Here is a 14,108-nt window from a genome sequence, read left to right as displayed (position 1 = left end):
TTCAAGTAAAGCATCACATGAAGTCTTAGATCTCCATTCAAAATATCTTTATGTTTTTGTGATGATAATGACAAATTTAATATGGTGATTTCCCCCACATCTGTAAGTATCACATATGTAACTTCAAAAGAGTGCTACATCCAGCTCACACCTTTGTTTTCATATGAAATAAGTGATCTCATTTATTGCTGTGAGAATGCATCAGTGTATGTAGTAATAAAATATTACTGAGTCAGTGATAAAAAACTACCTCTGTAACTATAAAAGATATCTAATATAGTAGCTTAGTAAGCACTCAGAATTTGATTATTTAAATTATTGTACCACCACAAATACTATTACTTTCAATTTCACTTGAAAAGCATCCCATTTTAAATGTTACAATATTTTAAATATATTATGTTAAAGAATAGTTGCAAACAATACATCTATACAGAATTATCTCAATGCAGAGAAGGGGGATAAAGTAAATACTGTAGTAAAAGAAATTTGCATTTACTGCTAAAAAACTAATTTCAATTAATTTGGGGTGCATTTTTTCTTTATACTTCCTCACATTTTCTAAAGTGAATATATCACTTTATGACCATAAAGACTAAAAATAGAATCCACTATAAACAGATCCCCAAAATAACATTAAAGACCTACAAAAACATAGCATGTTATTTTAGTATGAAACAAAGATTATTTTATTCTTTCAAGGTAGTGTGAGAAGAAAATACCAAAGGATTCAAAATCTTTAGAAAACACCATAGCATAAACTGCTCATAAGTTATATAAATATGCTAACTACAAAATAGCATAAATTATTTTTGCATAAAGAAAGCCACATGTAAAATGCATGTGATTTTTTGTTATTGTGCTTAATCAAAAGCTATTCTGTTCGAGCTACATTCTAAGCTTAATATAAAGCATGTAACAGGGAAAGAATATCAGAAGACAGTCTGAATTCTATACAGCCTTTGTGTTTGAGAAAAGCCCTTCATAATTTATATATTTTACTTCTCTGAAACATTGGAAGACCAAAGTAAGTAACAAGCTTCATTTTAGAGTTAGAGAAACAAAGTCACTAAGCTTAGGAACCCATCAAGTGAATGGAAAGAAAGACTGGAATTTAGTTCTTCCTTCTGCTCTTCCTTCTGATTAGATGGACCATTCAGTCGTCTTTGTGGACAAGTTGAAGCAACAAACTAACTTTAAAAACTAAAACCAGTTGAACAGGATGGGTTTGCAGGCAATACACCAACAATTCTGTATAATAATACCCAACGAGCCGGTTGCATTATATCTTTGGTTCACTTTATAACTATTCATTAACCCACACAACATGTTGTGGATGATGGACTATATCATTATTATGGTTAATATAGAAAGGAGAAATCCAAACATAGTATAGGATTCTAGTGAATATGAAATCAAATGAGAAATCTACAGAAGAAGCCCAATTCCTCTAATCAAACACAAGGACCAGGGATATGGTTGCAGCCCTGGGTTCAATCTCTGGCTCTGGAAAACAAACAAAAAATTTCAATACACAAACCAACTATAATGGAATACCAAGGATACTCTTTTCCTCCATTATTCCCATTAGCCCTTATCAAATTATCATCACATCCCTATTAAAGATAGAACCTAAAAGCTACATAGTCTATCCAATTTCCATTAGAAAAGAAAACATCTAAACTTACATAGAATGTTTTTTTTTGGTGTTTTTTTTTTGTTTTGTTTTTTTTGGTTTTTGGGTCACACCCAGAGATGCAAAGGGGTTATTCCTGGCTCTGCACTCAGGAATTACTGCTGGAGGTGCTCTGGGGACTATATGGGATTCTGGGTACTGAACCCTGGTCGGCCGCGTGCAAGGCAAATGCCCTACCCGCGGTGCTATTGCTCCAGCCTGCATTACCTAGAATGTTTTTAAGAAATTTTATCACTCCTCTTTTCTAAAGAACACTCCCAAAATTAAAAGGAACTAGAAAATATGTTATCCTTTCAACTAACAATGCTACTCTCACCTTGCTTTTGAACATATATACCAAATAAAAGCACTAGTTTTAAAATAATAAGAATTTTTAAAAAATCATCCCAAATAATGACAGTTTTTTAATGCAATGCTAAAACAAACTCTTTCAAAATCAGTTATCTAAAAATTAAATAAAGATTATTTAACATTTTTATCTGGTTGAAAACATTTCTATCCCATTTCATTTTCCTTCTGACTAGGCAAAAAACATTTCTTTTTCCAACTGACTACATTTCCCCCTTTCTCAGACTTTAACTATCACCCTACTAAGGCTATCATACAGAACAGCTGTCTTAGTACCAGTTCAAAAGCAATTCCATCTGATCTAATTGCAAAACATATGTTCAGACTGAAACCAACCTTTACATCATTGAGAAAAGAGACATCATATATCTATTGACAATGCCTATAAACAATGCTATGAATTCAAATCTTGCACAATTTAAATAAGGTTCAATAAACTACCTTAATCTGTAACTACATGCTTTAAATTCCCTACACAGAATGAAGTAAAGAACTCTGGTTTCAGCTTCTGTTAAGATCTGTTAATCTTCCATAAAGTTAGCAAATTATATATATATATGTATGTTTATATATATATAAAATAATACCTATACAACATGTAAGATTTGTCAGGTATCGGGAATAGTTTTTTTCCTTGGTTCAACAATCTCCTTTCCTCAGCTTCGTAAATCATTGAGACTGAGCAAATATCCCAAATATAGTTCGAAACTGTTGAGTCAATGGCAGAAATTATAAATAAGGGACCGTGAGTAATACCACCTGGAAGTTTCACATAAGTAAAGGTTTACCAAGCATACCCAGAATTTCTGTTCCTTTTTAAAAGTTTTATCCATATTTTAATGACTATAAAGTCAAAATAGAACATATTCATTAAAAACTTGGGATATTCAAAAAAACATGAAATAATTAAAATGATCCAACATCCATTGCTTAACTTTTTCAATTAATAGTGGACTCTATCACAAAATTCTACCCACCACTGCTTAGGAAAGAAATATAAAGTAGCAATCCTCTTCCGCAACAAAATAAACTTCAAGACAACAGTATGAAATACTGAAGTATGGAAAATTGTCATATAAAAATAAGAGCAGCTAAACTAGTCAAAGATTTACCTTTAACAAAATAAACCTGAAGACAACAGTCTGAAATACAAAACTACCAAAAAAGTGTCAAATGTGAAACACACCGAAAACCTGTAAAGGTTTTGTCAATATTCACCAATAAAAGTAACAATAGAGGATGAGGCGGGCCTTTATTTGCTTATATAATAACCAAAAATCAACAAAATATGGATGTTAAGTCTTGGAGGCCTAAGAATAACCTCATAAACTATAAAGCACAGCACGCTTGTTAATTATTAGAAGCTCTGTTCACTATTAACTTTAATTAGATTCCTACAGGGGAAATTCTGTCATCCAAGAGATCTAACACTTATTTCTCAATTAAATCAAATCTTTTATATTGGTAATCAACCCAAATTTACCTACCCAACAACAACAACAAAAAAAAAACAGTTGATAATATTCATAAATGGGGGGGAGTTTTCTGCAATTTATTCGATGTACTTTTTGGAATTACTTTGGAAGACAGATGATTTCTACCGTGAAATTTTTTTCTGTATCATTCCTCAGGAGAATTTAAAAAAATAAAGCTCGGCCATAACAATACCCCAGTGCAGAAGAAAAATCTTACCTCTCAGTTTCTTCAAAAAAGAGAGAGTCAAGAATAGTCATGAATAGTGGGTAAATTAGAGCATTTTCTCATCAAGTGGGCTTAATAATCCAAATTAAACAGATAAAAGTCAAATCCATAGGGGAAAAGTCAAAGTCACAAAGACAGACAGAGTGTTCAACTCTGTGCCTCTGTTACCAGGGCTTCTGCAAGGGACTTTTGTTTCTCTAGAAAGACTTCTCAGAAGAACTGGGCTTTGAGGAGGCACTGGAGGAGGACAAAGTGGTAAATTGTTAAATACAGAGGATAATTTAGTTCCTAAAGAACATGGAAGAAAGACAGACTAAAGTGAGGGGAACATATAGAGGAGCTTACATTTTAAGAAGTGTGCAAGGAGAACAGAAGACAGATGGGGGTGGGAGTAAGAAGGAAAGTCAGGAAAAGATTTCTCCAAACAATTATCTGCAAAACAATGATACTACCAAAGAGATTATTTTGATAGATACATACACTTAAATAGGTATAACTAAAATGATAATTTTTTGAACAAATATTTACTGTGATCCAAACACATGTATATTCAACTTTTTTTTTAATGGCCTTTCAAAGTCCCACTGCAGCTAGCATGGTTAAAAAAAAAATTACTATTTGAAAAAATGCCTAAGTACTACAGAAGAGGGGGCTGTAACAAAATCTCATTGTGAGTAATAAGAATTTGTCTATATTATCTAAAGGAAACAAACAAAAATCAAGGTCAGCACAAAAAGCACGAAGTAAAGCTATCTGTAACTTAAAATATCAACACTGTCTTTCCTTTAAGCAAAACTTGATTTCTATCTTTTGATCTGCTAAGTGCCCTAGAGCAGTAATCTCTCCCCTGTGATTCACCCAGCAGAAGAGTGCAGAAGAGCAGCAGAATACTTTTTCTTCCATTCTCTTTATAAGGGTGCCCGGACGTCTGGAAGGTCTGGAAGTCAATATTCACATGCTTAGAGAAACATCGAATGAAAAGTAATGCACACTTTAATTTTATGGGTCTTTATTTTTTTTTAATCAAGATACAAAGACCTAGTTAGATGATTTCAATGTGTGAATTTTCAACTAGCCAGAAGGCTTCCTGTGAATATAATTCAGAAAGTTTCAAAATAATGTTGTGGAATTCATGCTATCCCAGAAACTAATCAGACCAAAGAGTTTTTGTTTTTTTTAACAGTAAGCAAGGTACTTAGCAAGGAAATGAAGAAGCCCCTACATCTGGCCCTAAAAAAATTACAAACTTATCTTCTCTATCGCTGACCATATTGGAGTCTAATCAGGGGAAGAATGAGAACTATAATTTTGGAAATCACAGTTGTAAAACAGAAAAACCTGAGGAGAATGAACATTGCACAAGGGTGTGAAGAACTTAATGCTTAAGAACTTAAGAACACTAGAAATGTTTTCAGATTAGTATCTGTCACTGTCACTGTCCTCCTGTTGCTTATCATTTTGCTCGAGCAGGCCTAGTAACGTCTCCATTGTGAGACTTGTTATTGTGTTTAGCATATCGAATACCTCACGGGTAGCTTGCCAGTCTTTGCCATGCAGCGAGATAGTCTCGTAGCTTGCCGGGCACTCAGAGGGGGCCGAGAAATTGAACCCGGGTGGGTCGGGTCAGCCACATGCAAGGCAAACGTCCTACCGCTGTGCTAAGGACCAATAATTTTACAAAATAGTTTCCTATCCTCTTCTCGGCAACTATTTCTTTAAGTACCAATAACATGGATTCTAGCATCCGCTGGAGCGATAGCACAGCGGTAGGGCGTTTGCCTTGCACACAGCCAACATGGCTCGACCTGAGTTCGATTCCTCCACCCCTCTCGGAGAGCCCGGCAAGCTACCGAGAGTATCTCACCCCCACGGCAGAGCCTGGCAAGCCACCCATGATGTATTCGATATGCCAAACACAGTAACAACAAAATCTCCAATGGAGACGTTACTGGGCCTGCTCGAGCAAATCGATGAACAATGGGAGGGCCTTTACCTTACCTTTTACCTTACCTAACATGGATTCTATAACCAGAACAACTTGCTCTGTATCCAGGTTCTGCTATTGCTGGTTTCTCTGCCTCAAGGTATACTTATCTATTAAAATAAAGGTAATAGCATTGCCCAAATAGATTGTACCTATTTTTTGTGAGGATTAAATAATAACGTAAGATACTCAGAACAATGCTTAGAACATCATAAGTTCTATATGTGTTTGCAATTATTACAGTTGGTCCATAGCCCTTCAGATCTGATACTGAATACCACAAGATCAAACACCAGAAATTCTTCTGTAAGTCATTTGGCACCAAAACCCAACCAGAGGAAACGCATGGCTATTTGTTGTCTTTATTTATCCCTCTCGGGCTGGAGCGATAGCACAGTGAGTAGGGCGTTTGCCTTGCACGCGGTCGACCAGAGTTCGATTCCTCTGCTCCTCTCGGAGAGCCTGGCAAGCTACTGAGAGTATCTCGCCCGCTTGGCAAAGCCTAGCAAGCTACCCATGGTGTATTTGATATGCTAAACACAGTAACAAGTCTCACAATGTTACTGGGCCCGCTCGAGCAAATCGATGAAATTTGTGAATTTTGTGAAATTTGTGAATGAAAGACAGTGATAGATTTGTCCCTATCAATGTGAAAACACATGTATTTGTTGCATATAGTTTCATGTATTTGATTACATAATCAATGTTTGAACCAGTGTTCAAAACTTCACTGGGTTATACTTAACTTTCTAAAATGTGAAAAATTCTAAATTCTGAGACACATTCAGCCCCCTGATAAAGTCCATTTACCAGTTTTTAACTTAAAAAACTGTGACCAAAATTACCTTCAAAGTCAGAACAATTTCTGTGTCCTTAAAATGAATGGTAGTTTCTCAAATAACCACCTGTAAATAAAATCCTGCACCTAGATAATTTTAGAATTAAAATAAAAAACCTTTCCCCAGGTCACATAGTTCAGATAGGAGGGACAAGATCAGGAGAATGCTCTATTCTCAGAATGTCCCTTTCAAATAAAATCTACTCAGATTGTTTTCTTTACATGTGTTCGCAGTCAGTGTTTCCAAACTCTAACTTCTAGGGCTTGCTTCAACAAAGCCTATTCTCCTAACTTAAATCACAAATAATCAAGGCTCTTGGGGGAGGGGGGGAAGGGAAGGGAGGCACTAATGTGCCCTGAATCAAGCAAACCACATCATCATAGAACTTCAGAGCTGCAAAAGACCCTTGAGAATGAATCTGAATTGTTATTCCTTCTCTTCCAACCTGCTTTATCATCCATAAATTTACTCTCTCCTCTGAGGTACAAAGCAGCTGCCCTAACTTGTCCTCAGAGTCTGTCTATAGGGACACCCTGTAGGCGAATGTGAATGAACTGGGTGGGGTGCCCTGACAGACTTGGGATTTCAACAGATTACTTAAATCTAACACAATAAATTTTACATGCTAGCGAAATGTCTCAGATTATGTTTTAGAAAATAACAAAAACCTGCAAGTCTGAAAAGGAGAAAAAGTCATCAGTACATGTTTTTTAAAAAAAAAAAACTGATTTAGCCACCTTCATGGACTCGGTAAGTCAAAAATACAGTGGGATGCCAAAAAAAGCTACTGTGATTAGGGACTAATTACATCAACAGTGGTACAGCATCAAGAAAGAACAAAGGGAACTAACTTCTCTAATGGGATCTAGTTTGAGGACATCTGGACGATTATGTTCAGCTCAGGGCATTACATTTATCTTTCTGTAAAATGTGAAAAAGTTCTGAAGAGGGTGGACCAGGAGAGTGAGAGAATCTATCAGATAAGGCAAAGTTAAGGGAGCTGAGGTCACATAGTTCAGAGATCGGAGGGACATGATCACTGTCACCAAATCCCCGAGGAATGTTCATGACACAGAGGGAAGGCTTATTCTGCACGGTCCCAAAAGGCAAAACTAGTGTGAGCCAGTATAATCTACAGAGAGAAATAGTTCAGCCAATCTGTGGATGATTCCTTAAAATGCAGATGCATACTGGAAGGTAGCCAGAAAGAGTTCAATGGGCAGAACATATGCAAAAGGCCTAGGTTTGATCCCCAGCAATGCATGGTTCCCTGGGCACTGCTGCGAGTGATGCCCAAGCAGAGAGAGGAATAGTCCTACCAGGTGTGGCCCCAAAACAAAACAAAAATGTATATATACTTTTTTTTAAGGGGTGGGGCGGAGCAATAGTACAGCGGGTAGGGAGCTTGCCTTTTAGGCGACCGATCCAGGTTCGATCCCCAGCATCCCATATGGTCCCTCAAACACCACCAGTAGTAATTCCTTAGTACAAAGCCAGGAGTAGCCCCTGAGTATCGCCAGGTGTCACCTACAACCACCTGGCGATACTCAGGGGCTACTCCTGGCTTTGTAAAGATCTATTTTTTTCTTTTAAGTCCAACATCTGTCCTCACCTTAGCGTCTTACTGCTGATAACTATAACTCTATTACAGTCTCTCCCCTTAGACCTTCTTCAGATATCCTACCCAGTCTACCAGTCCAATGTTTTCTACCAGTCCAATGTTTTGCCAGGTCTGTGGGAGGAAAGTGCCTGCTTACCAGGCAATTAGTTTCAGTTTGCAGATCAGGGCTTGAGACCTCACTGAGCGGCAGGCAAGGGCTCAGAACTAGATGTTAAAAAAAAAAAAGCCTATTAATTCAAAGAGCAGCTAGAAAACTCACCTCCTCGACAACACACAGTCCTTACACAAACATTAAAACAGAACACCCTGAACAACTCTCTTCCCAAATACTAGGGGCCAACTTTGCAAGCTAAACTAGGTCTCTCAGATTCAATTAGATGTTTTCCTTCCATCAAAGAGATGTGTTTACTCTTTGAAGTAGACTAGAACTTAGGCTCAGATTAAAAGGCTATGCTTGATTATATCACTATAAAGTTAAATTGCCTATCAATGTGCCCGCAGACAGTCTGGTTGCTGGATATTGGGCACAGACGATCCACAGTGAATTCAAAGAAAAATACCAACTACTAGAAATTTAAAACATAGAAGAGATTACCCTAGTTGGACTTTCTTTTAAAACTTTTTGGTGTCCAAGACCACCAGAGATACTGATATGTGTTAGGCCAAAGAACTTACTAAAAGAATTGAATAGCATTTAGGGTCAATTTGAGTCATTCCAGCTTCACTTAAAACTGATTCGATTCTATGGAAATTTAGCCAAAGTATTAGAGAGTATGTACATCATGGACTGAACAAGAAATAAACTGCATTTTTAAGCCCAGAGTAACCTAAGTGTCTATAAACAAGGGACTGGTTAAATAAAGAGCATGACATATTTTTAAGTTGAAAACATACAACTATTAAGAAAAGGAGGGTTCGGGGACAGTATCAGAGCTAGGGCATGAATTCCTGGCATCACATGGGCCCAAGCATCACCATGGCCTTGAAGGCCCCAGAGCACTTCACCCCAGCACCACAGGGTCCAAGCAGTCTGCTGACATAGCACTGAACCACTGGCCAGTACTACAGGGAGTAGCCCTGGGCTACTTGAGCAACACCTAGAAAACATTCTCTGAAAAAAATTGTTTTTATTTTTGTTTTTGTTTTTGCAAGACCATACTTGGCATTGCTTAAGGCCCTGTTCTCAGGGATGACTCCTGGCAATGGTCAGGTACTCATGCAGTGCCAGAGATCAAATTCACCACTTGCAGGGAAAGCACCTTAACCTCTATACTATCTTTCTGGTTCTCCCCCACAAATTCTTTTTTTTTTTTAAGAGTAAGGTAGATGCTAGGTATAGTAACATGGGATGTGTGTGTGTGTGTGTGTGTGTGATAGTTAATATAGCAAGTTGTAAGACTATGTATATAAATATTTCATTTTGAGGTTTTTTGGGTTTTTGTTTTGTTTTGTTTTGTTTTTGGCCTTCTGGATCACACCTGGTGATGCACAGGGGTTGCTCCTGGCTCTGCACTCAGGAATTACTCCTGGCGGTAGCTCAGGGGACCATATAGGATGCTGGGAATCGAATCTAGGTCGGTCACGTGCAAGGCAAATGCCCTATCCACTGTGCTATCACTCCAGCCCCTCATTTTGAGTTTTTTTTTATTAGTTATGGGAAAGGGGATAGGGCTGAGCCACACCCAGTGGTGCAAAGGCACCATTCCTGGCTCTCTGCTCAGCAGTGACCCCTGGAGGGCTTAAGGAACTTATATGGTGCCAGGGATTTGAACTGCAGGAGGCAAGGCTGGCATCTTAACCTCTGTACTATCAATAGCTATTTTTAAAACCATATATGTGTTCATATATGCTCAGAAAAGAGTCTGAAGAGAGAGAAAACTATTAACAGTAGTTAACCTCTAGGGACTGAGTGAACTAGGGGGCATTCTAAAAGAGTGACTTTCACTTTTTCCTTTGTAGTAGGGTTTGTCTGGGATTGCTTCAATTTGATTGGTGTTTCATGAAGTAAAGTATATTTATCTCTATGATTTAAAAAGGGATGGAGCGATAGCACAGCGGGTAGGGCGTTTGCCTTACAAGCGGCCAACATGGCCGACCCGAGTTCGATTCCTCCGCCCCTCTCGGAGAGCCCGGCAAGCTACCGAGAGTATTCGATATGCCAGACACAGTAACAACAAAGTCTCCAATGGAGACGTTACTGGGCCCGCTCGAGCAAATCGACGATCAACGGGAGGGCCTTTATGATTTAAAAGTAACAATACAGGGGCTGAAGAATTAGTACAGGAGGGGAGGCTGATCTTGCACATCCTAGGAGGGAAGGTGCTCATCTTGCACATGGTTGACCCAGGTTGGATTCCTGGCACGGCATACTGCTTGTCACACATCGCCAGGAGTAAACACTGAGCACAGTGACAAAGTAAGCCCTGGGTACCACGTGGAGTGGCCCAAAAACTCAAAGGGGGGTCAAAAAGAACTAAAAATAACAATACAAAAATAATACAAGTAAATCAACATCAATTATACTGGCTTGTTTATCAAACACTAACCATTTCAAATAAGTGACCTTGCTACTTAAATGCTACCATATGTTTCCAACCCTTTTTCTACTATACAAAAACACATAAAAGTCACAAGTTCCTAATAGGCTTCTCCAGTACTTTGTATCCCGGGAAAGCGGCCTAGTTCCAAGGCTAGCTAACTAACACATGGTGCTTACTCTGCATGAGGAACTGTTCTAATCACTACAAATGTATTAACTGACTCAATCTTCTTGCCAATCCTCTGAGGCTAGTTCTATTATTATCTTCATTTTAGAGATGAAGAGAAAGGTTAGTTGCTCTGCCCAAGATTACAGTTAATAAGGGCAGATCTAAGATTCAAACTTAAGAATGGTCCCCACAGTAGACACAGACTATAAACTGGGGTAACACAGACTATAAACAGAGGGAAGAGAGGGAAGGTTACTTTTTTATTTTGAAGGGTAAGGAGGTTTTCTTTGGGTTTGGGTTTTTTGGGTTTTGGGGGTCTGGCATTTTTGCTTTTTTGTTTTGTTTTGTTGGGGGGCCACATTCGGTGATGCTCAGGGGTTACTCCTGGCTCTGGACTCAGGAATTACTCCTGCTGGTGCTCTGGGCACCATCTGAGATGCCAGGAATCGAACCTGGGTCAGCCTCATGCAAAGCAAGCGCCTTCCCCACTATTCTTTCGCTGTGGCTCTTATTCTTGTTTTTTTTTTGAAGGAAAAAAGAAGTGAATGAATTCCAGAGTTTATACTCTTAGTCCCTATGCTTATTTCAGTTATGTAGCAATCTCTATACAAACACGAAGTAGAGTTACAGTCAAAATGCAGCTAGTTAATTCACACCTTGAGGCTGGAAGAGAGGCAAACTTAACTTTTCATGAGTGAACATCCTACATTCCTGCTTTTGCTAATACCAACCCCCAGCCAGAGATTCAAGACTGTATTAACTCATAATCATGTGTGCAAATGCTCAGCTAATTCAATTACAGTCCAAAGTTCATACCTGACTTCAGACTAAGAATTAGGTCAGAGATCCATTCATGTAACTACAGCCAGACAAACAGTTGGGACAAAACTTCTCCCCAATCTCAAAGCAAAGGAATTCAGACACTTCTGTCTAATAGCCCGGCAAGGTAGGTTTTACTTATATCTGGCCCATGTTAGGTCAAAATGGGTTTATAAAAAGGAGTTGTCTCTAACTTTACTAGACGACTTCATCCAGCAGAACGCAAAGCCTTATTTCCGACACAGCCGGCAACAGAAATTGGATTCATCAGCAAGATGGAGCATTCTAGCTTTTGGGGGTGGGGGACATAAGCATCCAGATACATTGATCTTGAAATTGAGGAAGGCGGGGAAATGGTGCAGGGAAGGATTTAACCTAATTTAAATCATCCTAGATACACACCTGTCCCAAATGACCTAGTGAAGCCATTTGTGTGCGGGGGAGAACATGGGTTACATTCTTTTTTTTTCCCCTCTCCTTTTGCTTCAAAAGGTATGTGCTACTGTTTCTCAACAAAATCCTTCCCCTAGCTCTTCCACCTGTCACATGTACGTCTGATATTTATATAAACAAGGAGGGGTGGAGCTTTAGGAATCCCTTTCGACTCCGTTTTGGACCCAATGCCCTGTGCTGGCTTTCAAACTCCAACAACCCCCCACCTCCACCCCCCACTCCCCACCCCACCCCCGCCCAATAACCGAGGCGACCAACCGGGCGAGCGGACCCGAAAGTTTCCATCGATTCCAAGGGTCTTGACAAAGGCTGCCGGGAAGGGGGTGCGATGCCGCCTCCCCCTCACCCCCCAAAGCAGCCGCCCCGCGCCCAAGAAGCACAGCTCAAGGCGGACAAAGGACTTTGCCAACTGGGGGGCTGGAGGGGGGGTGCTGGGGAGGCAGGCGAGCCCGAGCTTGGACCTCCCCTGGGGAGGGGTGGGGGGAGCGGGAGAACTGGGGGGCCAGAAACGATCATCGATAGACCAGAGAGGCCCGGGGCTGGGGTGGTGCTGGGCAGCCGCCCGGGCGGTGGGTGCCGCGGGCGTGGAGGCGCTGGGACTCACCTGGGGGCGCAGGCGAGGGGGGCTCGGTGGCAGGGCCGGTGGGCGGGACGCTGCTGCTGCTGCTGTTGCTGCTGCTGCTGCTGCTGCTGCTGCTGCTGCTGCTGCTGCTGCTGCTGCTGCTGCTGCTGCTGCTGCTGTTGCTGCCGCCGCTGCCGCCGCTGCTGCTGCTGTTGCTGCTGTTGCCGCCGCTGCTGCTGGGGAGAGCGGGGCTCGGGGTCAGCGGGGTGGTGGGCGCCGGGACAGTGGGCGCCGCGAGGCTGGTGGGCGCCGGGCCGGTGGTCACCGCGGGGGTAGTGGGCGCCGGGCCGGTGGTCGTCGAGGGACTGGTCCGCGCGGTTCTGGGGGTGGCCCGAGGGGTGCTCGGGGTGCGTTCCTCGCCCCGAGCGGTGGTGGGCGAGAGGCCGGGCGCCGTCTGCAAGGTGGTGGGCGCGGGTCGGGCTGGGGGGCGAGCAGGGCTGGTCTCCGGGGACGGCGGCGAAGAGGACGCGGCCGGGAGTCGCTGCACGGGGTCGCGCGGGGCAGCGCTGCTCGGGCCCAGGCCGGGGGGCGCTGTGGCTTCAGAGAAAGGGGCGCTGGGCTCGCTCCTCGCTGCCGGGCCCGGCGTCGCGTCCACCTGCCCCGCGGCCCCGGTGACATTCCCCGCGGCGGCGACGGCGGCGGCGGCGGCGGCGGCGCAGCAGCAGCACAGCAGGGCGAGGCCGCCCAGGCTCGGCAGGCTCCTCATGGCGCGCTCGGCTCCGCCATTCATTCATTCAGCCGGCCGCTCGCTCCGTCCTGTCCCCCTCGCTGCAGTCGCACCCGCCGAGCCGCCGCCGCCACCGGGCGCAGCATCGCCACCTCCCTCTGACAGGCGGCCGGCCCCGCGGGCGGGCCCCAGCGCCGACGGAGCGCGCCGGCCGGGCGCGCACGGCCCGCCCCCCGCGATCGGCAGCGGCGCGCGCCAATGGGCGGCCACGCCCGCCCACGTGACTCCCCCGCTGCGCGGCCCCGCGGGCCAATCCGAGCGCGCCGAGGCGCGGGGGGCGGTGCGGAGGCGGGGCCAGGGTGGTGCGAGTCCCGCGGCAGCCGCTCGGGCTGGCGGCGGCGGCGCCGGCTTTGTCTTGCCCCGGGAGTGGGGCGCGGGCCTCGGGCACCCGGCGCCGCGGAGCAGACAAAGGACGCGCGGGGCCCAGCCTCCTGCCCCACGGGGCGGCCGGCGCGAGCCACGGGGGGGACTCTGCTCTCGGGAGCTTCCCCGCCCTCCAGAACAAAGGGGCGCCGGCGCTGCTGCCCGACCCGGGTGGGGACCGGCCTGCGAGCCCCAGGACTGGGCGAGGGCGGCAGCGGCGAGGATGG

At 43.2% G+C, this 14,108-nt stretch overlaps 1 protein-coding gene across 2 annotated transcripts in view; it reads right to left on the bottom strand.

Annotated features, from left to right (window-relative positions):
- MEGF9 (multiple EGF like domains 9) overlaps positions 1 to 13,676 on the bottom strand; it is a 99,103-nt gene extending 85,427 nt beyond the window's left edge. Inside the window, exons 1-2 of one of the 2 annotated variants that reach the window (XM_056138641.1) lie at positions 12,911 to 13,676; positions 12,774 to 12,835 (exon numbers count right to left, since the gene is read on the bottom strand). In XM_056138641.1, the coding sequence (XP_055994616.1) occupies positions 12,774 to 12,835; positions 12,911 to 13,521 (673 nt within the window). In that variant the 5' untranslated portion in view covers positions 13,522 to 13,676. Of the gene's footprint in view, positions 1 to 12,773; positions 12,882 to 12,910 lie in introns of both variants that reach the window. The other variant, XM_056138642.1, reaches the window with a different exon arrangement.
- Positions 13,677 to 14,108: the final 432 nt, after the last annotated feature.

This window comes from Sorex fumeus, unplaced genomic scaffold (genome assembly GCF_029834395.1).
Source record: "Sorex fumeus unplaced genomic scaffold, SorFum_2.1 ptg000129l, whole genome shotgun sequence".
In the NCBI taxonomy this organism is placed as follows: Eukaryota; Metazoa; Chordata; class Mammalia; order Eulipotyphla; family Soricidae; genus Sorex; species Sorex fumeus.
The sequence above is the reverse complement of the archived record's forward strand: the minus strand, read 5'-3'. Positions and strand labels throughout refer to the sequence as shown.